The 12,242-nt window shown below is 39.0% G+C and overlaps 1 protein-coding gene across 1 annotated transcript; it reads right to left on the reverse strand.

The window, feature by feature from the left end:
• Positions 1 to 237: 237 nt before the first annotated feature.
• On the reverse strand, positions 238 to 11,978 carry LOC120635252 (zinc finger protein 729-like). Its single transcript, XM_039906214.1, has 4 exons — positions 11,681 to 11,978; positions 6,013 to 7,534; positions 2,843 to 3,979; positions 238 to 1,790 (listed from the first exon to the last, which is right to left on the reverse strand). The coding sequence occupies exons 1-4, from the start codon at positions 11,864 to 11,866 to the stop codon at positions 538 to 540; spliced, it is 4,098 nt and encodes a 1,365-aa protein (XP_039762148.1). The 5' UTR covers positions 11,867 to 11,978; the 3' UTR covers positions 238 to 537.
• Between the last annotated feature and the right edge of the window lie 264 nt (positions 11,979 to 12,242).

The following is a 12,242-nucleotide window of genomic DNA, read 5'->3' on the forward strand; positions in this document are numbered from 1 at the left end:
GTGCTTATATTTAACTTTTTATTTGAATTAGAATTTTGAATTTGAATTGATTGATTTGATTGATTGATGTCCACAGGAGACATCGTGAAAACGGCAGCATTAATTTTATATACGTCAATAATTTAGTTTAGTTTAGCGACTTGAATCTCCTACGTGATTGTAATAAATGTATACTCAATTTTTGTGCCTTCTCTTCTAGTGTAAACAATCTTTTTTTTTAGTGTAAAGAGTGTTAAGAAAAATATGAAAAAAGTGCGTTAAAAAGCAATGGACCTTTGAGAAAGTAGATCGAAACTGCAATGTATCCTACTAGATGGCGCTACAGTCGCTATAAGACTGATGTGAAAGGCTAACTAATTACTAATTTCGGCATCGACGGTAGGAGAGGCGTAGCTTAATTGGGAAAGCGCTCAGAGCCGCAGATTCAAATCCTGTCGGTTCCGATTATTTATATATGCATTTTAAATTTATAAGTTTAAAATAAACTTTACACTGTAGAAGAATTGTTTACAATATAAGACAGGCACGTCATATTCATCACGCAGTAGACTGGAAACACTCCTTAACTTTCTTAATTTTAGCCGTTGCCTGACTTTCGGGATTGTGCGCTTTTTCCATATGCTTTTTCAACTCGTGACTCCTAACAAAGCTAGACAGACATAGCGTACACTGAAACCTTGAGCCTTTATTGTGCCTACGTTTCGCATGCTCGGACCTGCGCGATGAAGAAATGAATTTCTCCCCGCAGTCCGGACACTCGTATGGCTTCTCACCCGTGTGCCTGCGTCTATGGTATACGGCGGCCATTTTGGAAACCAATTTCGCGCCACAAATATCACATTCGAAATTTCGAACACGCGTATGCACGACCGTGTGTTCAGCCAATCGCGCTGGAGTATAAAACCTCTTTCCGCACCATTGACACTGATGAGGTCTTATATCCATATGGATCCATAGTATATGATTTTTCAACTGTGGTCGCGAGTGATAGGTTTTTTTGCAATAATCGCATGTAAAAGTGGCCGGATCTCGAATGTTCGAGCGGCGACTTCTTGGTATAGTTTTTAAATCAGGTTTTGCGTTGGGTTCACATTTCGCCCTGTGTTCCCTATAGCACCCTCTATTTGTGAATTGCACTCCGCATCTTCTACAAGTTCTAACGTTATGCATTTGGGAATGCACCTCGAATGAATTGCTCCTTTGGAAAGTCCTGCCGCAGTCGTTACAAGTGAATTTCCCGGGTCCGTGACACTTTTTTGAATGCTTCCTTCTGTCTAATTCACTTTTGAATAGCATTGGGCATTCTGGACATAATAACATTTCCGTTTTGTGGATATCGGATAAGTGGTCCCTCATTTCTTGCCCACGTACCACCATTACACCGCACAGCCAACATGCTTCTTTCTGACCACTATTACGTAAATGTATATTAAGGTAATAGGGGCTTGAAAATGTCTTTCCACAGTCTTCACATTCGCAGGACGGCCCTGCCCGAGGTAGTCTCGGTTTCCTTTCTACGATAAGCGGCTTCTTTTTGAAGCGATTAGACAAGTGGTGCGCCAAATCTTTCGGACTACCCTCAAAATTGTTGACACTTTGGAGAAGCAAATTCTCCTTAATCATAGCGTAGAACGAGTGGTGGGTATTTAAGGGGAGCATGCTTTCTACGGAATTGACGCAATTGTTCCATAGTTTTTGGGAATTTCTCGCGAACAGGCGGAATTCGTATGCCATAGTCGCGACGTGGGTACAAGATATGCACAGCAGCTGAGGAATTATTTGCTCTTCTCCTATCTGCAACAAGAGAGAATTGATTCACAGGTAACAAGATTTACGAGACACTTTATACTAAAAATATTTCTGTACACAAATTGCTAAACGAAAGAAAACAATGTCATAGTCAAACACAGTCATTTTTTTCTCATAAATTTAACAGCTAGTCGATTTATATTCGAGCAGAAGATAGCTCTGCTTTTTGTTTCTTCAAAATTCATTTATTTCCAGTAGGCCTAATATAAGCAATTTTGAAACGTCAAGTCTGTCTGTTTGTAATGACTCTACCACCATTTCGAAAGGCAGATTCTACCAAGAAGAAGTAGGCAAGAAACTCAGAAGTTGCTCTTTTCCAACATCAACAATTAACATCTTACATTTTAAAATTCATTTTTCTATTTTGTGAGAGGTGAAAGCGGAGCCGGATGCTTCCAAGCAACCTTATGTTTTGAATTTAAACGTGTGTACTTATGTACACGCGTTAGAAGTTTTACTTCTTTAGCGTTACAAGATAAAAATCTCTTTAAAAAATTTATCTTACACCTTATTCCACGTTTGTAGAGAAAAAGATAGAAAAAAAGGTATTTTATACATTGAAAGTTTTATTATAACGCAACTATCTCACTATCGGACCACCAAGTTTCACTGACCATTAAAATTTTAGATTTTTGTACAATTGAATTGAAAAAAACAAATTGAAACTCTTCTCACTCCGTTTCGCAACTACCTTCATCCTGTTAAAATTGAGTAACCATGTTCGCGCGCATTTCGTTACATCGTATAATTTCACTTCCATGATTTTTTCCTAGCGCCGCCAACAACGGGAACAATAATTCCTCTCGAGAGATTCGGTTTAAGTTACGCCAAAATAATGTGCGACGTAATGTTTTCTCCTTGAAAGTTCCACAAACTCCGCGACATTATATGCATCTTTTTAGGTTGACCCAAACGCGGACAAAGTTGCTCCCGCATTCCGTAACACCAACCAAGCTGGCAAATCCAACTATTTTACTTGTTTATACATTTTCAAAATGTGCGGCTATATAGTGTTTTCTTAATTCGTACGGCCTTATGAAGCTGACGGCACATTTTTCGCACTTGTGAACCGCTCCACCAATCTTGTGCCTCCTTTTTATGTGGTCCAGCCTTCTTGAAGCTGAGAGGAACCTATCACCACAGTCGTCGCACTTGTAGGGTTTTTCCCCGGAATGTATCCTTTGGTGCATGTGATAACCGAGGGATGACCTCAACTTAGCGCCGCAATAACACTGGTATATCTTGCGCTCCTTGGTATGAATCAGTTCATGTGACTTATGGTGGTTCTTAGTGGCACTGCGCTTTCCACATATCATACATATGTAAGGCAGTACGTTTAAATGCTTCTGTATTATGTGGATTCTTAGTGATGGTTTTTTAGTGTACGTCTTGCCGCAGATATCGCATTCATAGATCCCTTCAACTTCGTTGTATTGTTTCGCTACTGTGCAATGTTCTTTGTGGTACACAAAGCATTTGCGATTCTCGAATCCTTTATTACAGTTGGTGCAGTTGAATAAAGTATGGGAGTACATGTGAGCGCGTAAGGATCTCTCGCTCCTGAAACCATACTTGCAAATGCTGCATTGTGGCAGATTGAATTTGTGCAGTTCCTTATGATTGTCCAAACTAGATTGGTCTTCGAAATATTGGTGACAAACTTTGCAGTGATGCACGAATTTCCCGTGAACGTTTCCCAAATGTTTGGGCAACCCTTGCCTTGGTACAATCTTACCGCACACAGTGCAAGCGCCTTTGGCCATGTTAGCCAAATGCTGGCTCAAATATTGGGGGAGAGAAAACACTTTTCCGCAAATATAGCATTTGTTTTGATAGAGAAATTTCGACTGGTTAGGGTTTTTTTGTTTCTTGCGTTCCCGTTTTCTATCTGACCTTATAATGTTGTTAAGTCGGTCGGCAGTTTCTGCTAAATTGTCAGTTTTGGCTCCGCCGCCTGAGAAGACAACGCCTTCCTTATTGAAACTTATGTAAAACATTTTGTCTTCAGCACACGGTGTCAGAGAGCCTATGTTTTTATTTAAAATTGTTGTTGCAACTCTCCATTTTTTATCAGAACTGCTGCATAACGCTTTGAAGTGCCACACGTTTAACGCACTGTTGGTGCAGTCGCTGCACAGACCCCCGGGCAGTTCAGTCTCCAGCAAGACCTGAAACCACGGGACCAATGAGTCTTCATCCTTCTTCTCTCATTTCTTATACAAAATTGTCTTTTGAGTTAAACAGATCATAATCGACCTTGGGATCAACTGCATTCTGTTTGAGGCTCGAAGAGGCATAAAATACGGAGTAGTAGGGAGGTCAGAGTGCGTGTTTAGACGCGTCACGGGCAGTATTGACTAGACCTACTAATAATCTAATAAAAAAAATTCGAAGACTGTCCCAAGTGAAATGTAGAAAGTTGATATGTATAGATTATATAAGTTGTACTTAGTATTCCTTTTTATATAGTAGGAAAAAAAGTACCATTTATTTTCTCCATTTTACTTGGCACCGACTTAAAAATGTCGTAGAAACGATTTATTTCTTGCTTTTCAGTTGTATAACAGACGCGGTTCTTTTTTGTCAAAATTAATTTTTGTCTATTTAGCGGGTAGATTTGCAATCATAACTAACTTACAGTAGCCGAACGTCAAATGCTTATCTTATTATCTACAAAATATTGCTTTTCCCGAAGCCGAGTCGCTATTGTGACGACCTTAAATTGCATACCTACTGTATACCACAATCGAAGCTCAACCAGTGTAATACTTATTAATGTGTATTTCCGGTGGCCATCCGTGGTCTTCAACATGAGTTTCACTTGACCAAATGGTGCTTTGCGATAGCAAATGCTTATTATCACATCAATCCATTACCGGCCCACATTGAGATGGGATAAGGCACCACGCTGGCCCAGAGCGGATTGGTGAACTCCACACACCATTGAGAACATTATGTACGACTCTCAGGCACGCAGGTTTCCTCGCGACGCTTTCCTTCACCGTTGAAGCAAGTGATATTTTAATTACAAATAACGCATATAACTAGGAGTGCTGGGATTCGTACTCGGCTCCCAGAAAGTGAAGTCGAGTTCCTACCCAATGCGCTATCACCGCAATGTTACTTTAAATATATTCCAATCCTAAAGGTGTCCCTATAATATATGAAGAGTTCCTTAAAAAGATCTTGACCTGATAAAAATGGGACAACAGGATAATTTTTCAAATCGGTTCATACATAGCAGAGTTCTGAGCTAACAAACAAAAAAAACATCCGAACTTTCTCTTTCTTCCTTCTTATTTTAAGTCGTCTAAAAAATTAATAAAAAACTAAATATCTTTTCCTCCTGCTGTGAATTGATGATTTTTAAAGTCAACGTTAAACATAAGCTACAAACGCGCACAGCAGAACGACTCTTTTCTTCTATCTGGTGGTGGTGTTGGTGTGTGTCGGGAGTGTCCTCATGTTTGATGAAAATCGGTCCAAGATGGCTGCCGACACAAACTGGCGGATTGCATATTGTTTCACAACTCCCTTAATATGGGTATCAAATGAAAGAGCTTCACTAGTTGAATAATGTACACATTATGCTTTCGGGAATAAGTAATAAAAATTAACGAAACTTTGGGATTTTTTTTAAATTTCAAATATAATTATTTTTCATCAAACAATTAAAGCGCACGAATCCAAAATTATTCGATAAGCAACAAGACCCTAAATATTAACAAATTAAGGCACAATAAACATTTATTAATTTCGACGCCCTCTATAAATTTTATACCAGGATATCAACAAATATTGCAATAGTATTTGTTCGTATTTTAGATAGAAAACACATTCATTTGTTCTGCAACATTAAACACGTAAAATAAAGAAGAAAAGAGGTGGAAGTAAAAAATGGGTAGAAATTGAACTAAATTACAACAAATCCTAACACAAATGCACCCAAATGCCGCGGACAACAATGGTCGCGACTCAGCATAGCACTATAGAGTTTTAAATAATAATCTTAGCGCCGCTCACTATTTAAGCACCTTGGGATGTGTCCCGCCCATTGCCACTTCAGCTTCGCGACTCGCTGAGCTACGTCGGTGACTATAGTTCTTCAACGGATTTCTTCATTTCTGATTCGAACAGGTATACTTTTTCTGTGACTTTGCAGTAAACAACAGAAGAATCAGTCTTCGTCATCACAGTTTGGTTCATTAAACACTTTGAACATGATAGATTTTTCCGGTTTCTTATGTGGAAAAGGGATTCGTTGGTGCATCCTGCTATGATGTAATAAACCGCGACACGATCCAAACTTAACGTGGCACTCGCTGCACTCAAACTGCAATGTCTCGTCGTTTTTATTTGTATGCGAAGAGTTCATGTGCTTTTTCAACCTGTACGGTAGGCGGAATTTGGCTGGACAGAGTTTACAGCCATGTTTTAAGACATGACATGGCTCTTTATGTACCTTCCGCATGTGTTCCGATCGTCTGGACGACGCGCTGAAGGTCTCCTTACAGATTTTACAAGCGTAAGGCCGTTCCCCAGTATGCAATCTCAAATGCTGGACAAAACCAAGCTTAGTTTTGAGAACTATACCGCAATGTTCGCACGTGAAGGACAGATCGATTTCGTGTTTCTTTAAATGCTCCGTCATATGAGCAGTCGCGAGGGACTTGCCGCAGTACGCGCACGGACGGTGTGTGTTTTTCATATGCACTATTTGTATATGTGCTGCCACGTACTTCTTTTTGGCAAACTTTTTACCACAATAGTCGCATACGCACTCCCCCCCGTCGGTGCTACCGCGTGCGCCTACACCAATGAATATTTTAGTACTCTTATTTTCAGCATCTACCCTCATATTTGTGTTTGTTTCATCTACATCGCAGCAGTTTTTAACGTGATACATATAGCAGGTCTGGTTACGGAATATCTTATCGCAGCTAGGGCAAGTTTTTTGTCTGTGTACAGATATGTGAGCATAAAATGCATGGGATGTTTGGAAAGATTGTCCACAATCTATACATGTACAGGCGCCGCGTGAATGGGCTTTCGTTGTATGCTTGTTATATGCATTATTTGTTAGCAGCAATGCGGGGCACTTCTTGCAATCGTACACCTTTATATTGTGCACATCAACAATATGGGAGACTAGTTCATCGCGTGACATTATCTCACTGCATATATGACACGCTCGTTTCATATCTATCGACCCCTTCATATGGTGATACAGTTTTAATGGGTGTTGAAACGTTTTATCGCAATTTGGACACTGTGCCACTTTGGCACTTGCTGTTTTTGTGTCCAATTGTGCCGTCAAATGTTTCTTCAACTGTCCGGTTGGTGTGTCTAAGTTAAAATCATCATCAATGGCGTGACATTGATCTTTGACTGCTACATTCCAATCACAATTGTTTTTGGATATATCCTCTTGCAGTTTTCTATCTTTTTCTAATTGCTTTAGATGTTTCGTCAATCTCTCGGAAACTTTATCCAATTTTAGCTCATCTTTATCGTTTAGAGTTATTATCTTATTATTATCGTCAATCATAGCGATAATTGTTTTCTTTTTTTCAGTGTCCTGTGATGGTAGGTCGTATAAAAGTTGCAGAATCACGTCCCATTTTCTGGACATCTGTCTGCACATTGACCTGAAGTTAGCGGCGTTCACAGCGCAGGTGAAGCATTCCATGCACAATCCGGCTGGCAGGTCACCCTCCAGCGGTACCTGCAACCAGCGCTCTAGTCAAACGGTCACAGTTTTTACGTCTTATAAAAATTACGATTGACGACGACGATGCAATTAAAACATTTTGGGTAGGATTAATCTAGGATGTTCACAGAGAAAATCTACTAGTATCCAAGTCATACATTTCAGATTTCAATATTATTTGTGAGGCACGCATTTGTTTGTATAAATATTATAATAATTTCTTTACATTTTAAAAACTGTATGTACCTACATTCTTGTGAATAAAATTATTATTAAATTGTAATTGACAAAATTTAGTAGATGGCCCACCACGACACCACCCACAGTGCAATATACTAGGTTACATAAAATTCATAATTCGTTTAAAAAGCTTGGATGTAAATTATTGCTCTAACCAGGTTGCTCTTCTAATAATTTAAAATGACATTGTGAGGTGGTGATAACAAAAAAAAATTGGTTGCCTGTAAAGTCGGTATACGGGCGAAAGTTTTACGTGACAACGACTTTGAGTGGTAAAATAATTTTAATGTGAATATTCATTCGTATAGTAGGAAGAAGGATGAAATAATAGTAACAATTTAAAACATTTATTTATACAAAGAATTATATTTAAAACATTAATTTATACAAAGAATCTCGCACTGAATTTCATATTAACAAAATTTTATTTTTACCTTTACACATACATACGTATTTATATACAAATATACATACAATAACTTGCAATACATTTGCGTACAATGAAACAGCGTTTACTACAAAGGGACGCGTGCCTTTCACTTTTTATGTCTGTCTCTCTCGCTCTTAGGCGGGCTAACCATGCCCGAGTGGAAGGGACGCGTGCCTCTCACTCGCTCTCATTGTGAGCGCATAACGTGAGCGGAGCGTAACGCAGTTTCTTGAACCGGGCAAACCAATTTATAAGACGTTGTCACGTCAAAAACAAAAAACACCCGGCTTAGTTTGTTGTGGGCTTCTTCTTAGACCAGGACGCGTTTGGAACCCTCGTAGCTTTAGTTTAAAGGTTATCGCCATCATCTCACTACCGTGTAATTCTTATGTACGCATCAAAAGTGCCACCTATGGGCCTACTTGAATAAAGATATTTTTGACTTTGACTTTGACCACCACGATGAAGGTAAGCGGAAACCATTGCCTATAAAGAGAGCGCCACTTCACAGGGCACGCAAAAACACATCCTGAAAAGTGCCGCCCTTATCCACCAATCTAGGTATTAAGCATTGTATGCCTGAAATAACACCGGCCACCACACCCTACACAGCGGCAACAATGCTGCTTAACGGCATACATACATACAAACACACACAAACACCTGCAAAACAAATTTATATATGCATATATCTTTATATATATAATTCTTCTGTGCGTGTGTATGTCACTGAACTCCTCTTAAACGGCTGGACCGATTTGAATGAATTTTTTTGTATGCGTTTGGGTGGCATTCTGGATGGTTAAGATTCACAAATCAGCCCGAAAGATGGCGCTGCAGTCGGTATCTAGGTTATTTACCTATACTGCAACTAAACGGCTGATTTATTCAGGTACGAGTCTGATTTGATAAACTCTTTCAGTGTTGGATAGCTGATCTATCGAGGAAGGCTATAGAGTATATACCATCACGCTAAGACTAAAAGGAGCATAGGACCAATGAAGAATGTTTCAAAATCGGCCACTTAGCTTACGCCACGTGCGCTGCGTAAACGGTTAAAGTTTCGATAAAATCACGCATAAAAAAGTTTCTCCCTTTATAAGTTCTAAAAAAGCCTGGTACAGGCGACAGCATGTCTATCTTTTAAGGTTGACTTTTACGCGGACGACGTCGCGAGGGACCACTAGTAATTTAATATAATAATTATCTTGTATAAGCAAACATATACGCGAGTACAATTACCTACGCGACGCAAACTCACACACGCACAATTATACACTCAATCATCGAGACAACAATTTAAGGAGAGCACTGTCGCCTGTAATACAGGTTTTTACCTAAATCAGGGACAGTAGACTTTAAATGGCACCATTACATACATTTATTACATACACTCCAATATAATTTGTGAGGTACGCATTTGTTTGTATAAATATTATATTAGTGCCGCTAAGATGTGGAACGCCCTCCCGGTAACTGTGTTTCCTGCCACGTATAATTTAAGTACCTTCAAGGCTAGAGTGAATAGGCTTTTTCTAGGCAAGCGTGCTCCAACCTAGACCTCATCATTGCTTTCTAACGGGCATGATTGTCGTCAAACGCTGGCCTATCGTTAATAAAAAAAAATATAATAATTACTTTACATTATAAAAACTCTATGTACCAACATTGTTGTGAATAAACTATTTTATTATTATTTATTATTAAATAAGCATGGCAGTAGTACTTCCCCAGACTACTCCTGTCTCAGAAGCAGTAGTCTGGGCAAGTACAATATCTGAACTGGAAAAATGCAGCTGGCGGAAGAAATGAGCATGTTAGTACTTCCCCCAACTACTAGTGTAGGACAGACTGCTTTTGAGCGGACCCAGCACGCAAATATAACTTTTCACAGTTATGTGTGTTACTGGTTTAAGGAATTTGAATATCACTTGCTTTAATGCTGAAGCTAAGTTTGTTGTGGGCTCTCCTTAGACCAGGGCGCGTTTGAAACCCTCCTAGCTTTAGTTTTAAGTTAACAAATGCAGTTATCACCATCAGTAACATTAGTGTAACATGTTCAATGTGAACGCATCCTAATTACCTGTTAATAAGGTCTACATGAATATTTTTGAATTTGAATTTAAGAAGAACATTGTGAGGAAACCTGCATGCTTTAGATGTCTCCGTAACCTTCCCAAAGGTGTGTGACGTCTACAAATCTTCTCTAGCAAGCCGCCAGTGTGGAGTACAGCCTAAACCTTTCTCATTGTGGAAGTCCTGGGCCCAGTAGAGGGCCTGTAATGGGTTGATAAAGATGATCTATGTAGATTTACTACAAGCAGAAAAGATTTCTTACTTGATAACTAATCTTGTACACAGAACTTGCGTGCAAAGATCACAAGCAGATGACCTGCTTGGCATGTTAATATACACACAACAAAACCAATTTTTTTTCCCATCACTGGTTCGGTGATTAGCTTTCAATTCAAAATTCATTTATTTCAAGTAGGCCTAGTTTATAAGCACTTTTGAAACCTCAAGTCAAGGTGACTCTACCACTGGTTCGGATTGATCTAATTGCACTAAGATGAGCCGACAAGAAACAGCAGATTGCTCATTTTTATGTTTTGTGAGAGATGAGAGCGGCATGGTGTGCTTCCAAGCAGCCATGTCGTTCATCGAATCCATCAATCTTGTAGTAACCACTATTGGTTTCATATGTACACAATCGCAACCTGCAGTGTCACCAACCGTGAATTGCAATTACCTATTGCATATATTGCATGCATCTTCTAGGCAAGGGTGCCCCATCTTAGGCTGTATCATTGCTTACCAGGTGTTATTGCAGCCAAGCACTAGTCTATATATTTATAAAAAAAATAAAAAATAAAATAATAATTATCCTACCCGTTTCCTTTTTTAAAAAAAAGCGAAACAAATGATGTTGGTATGTTTTAGTGAAGGACCAAGCAGTTGGTCAACCTGATGATAAATGGAATGGAAAACTGTTGGCTATAAACAGAGCATCACTTTGCAGGCCATGTAAGGAACACATTCTACACAATGCCATCCTGTGTCCATCAACCTATGTATATATGTGTACGTGTTTAACACCGGCAACCACGCCTTTAAAACTCTGACAGTTTCAGGAGTTCAACTGCATCCAGCAGGCAGCCGCACGGCTTGCCGCAGTGACAGTGACGAGAAAATCTTACATTGCGGATCACCGCGTATGTAGGTAGCCTTACTGTATATCTATGCAGACCTTAGAATAGGCTTTCGCGCACCTAATATTAAAAATATACTTTTATCATAAATCCCCACATCCTGAACAAGCTTTTAAAACAAAGATTTTCGAAGGATTTACTTAAAATAAAGAAAATCGTATCGTAAATAACATTCGTAATGGGAACGGCGGCCATATTTGACATTCCGCGTGCCGTTCCGTTCATCGCAGAAAATTAACAAAATTCTGTGGAAAATAAAAAAAAAGTAAAGTTTGAACCAACCTGGATTCCCGTGACGACTTCCAGCAGTTCAGATAATGTAACAGGCTTGTCTCCTTCCATTAATACAGTATCACTTAAGTATACTTGTCCCTCCGAAGTATCGCCCATACATATTCGGCACTTGTTAACCCCGTCTCCACGAATTACGTGGGATACAAGCGCCTTCACATCAACTTGTCTACTCATTTTATTTCACTACTTTTCAGTACAAATAAGTACACAATTATAATTTAATTTAATGATAAAAAAACGACAATTTCAACTTATTTCTAGTCGTAAGTCATAACCACAGATTATGTCATAAACAATAAGGCAAAACGTCAAGAAAGCTTTAATTGTCAAAACCTACCATAGTGTTAAAATAATTGTCATGGCATAGACATTTTTATATCGTTAAGAAAAATCGAAAATTAACTTTATCATTGACGCAGATAACTTGACTCGATCTCAACTTTATAGATGATTTTGTTGAAATCCGGTAAGTTTCTACATATATTTTTATTGCCAATGATAAAACTACTTTTGTGGGACTTAATCATATCGCCTGGCAGACTTTTGTGTA

The sequence above is a fragment of the Pararge aegeria genome, chromosome 26 (genome assembly GCF_905163445.1).
Source record: "Pararge aegeria chromosome 26, ilParAegt1.1, whole genome shotgun sequence".
In the NCBI taxonomy this organism is placed as follows: Eukaryota; Metazoa; Arthropoda; class Insecta; order Lepidoptera; family Nymphalidae; genus Pararge; species Pararge aegeria.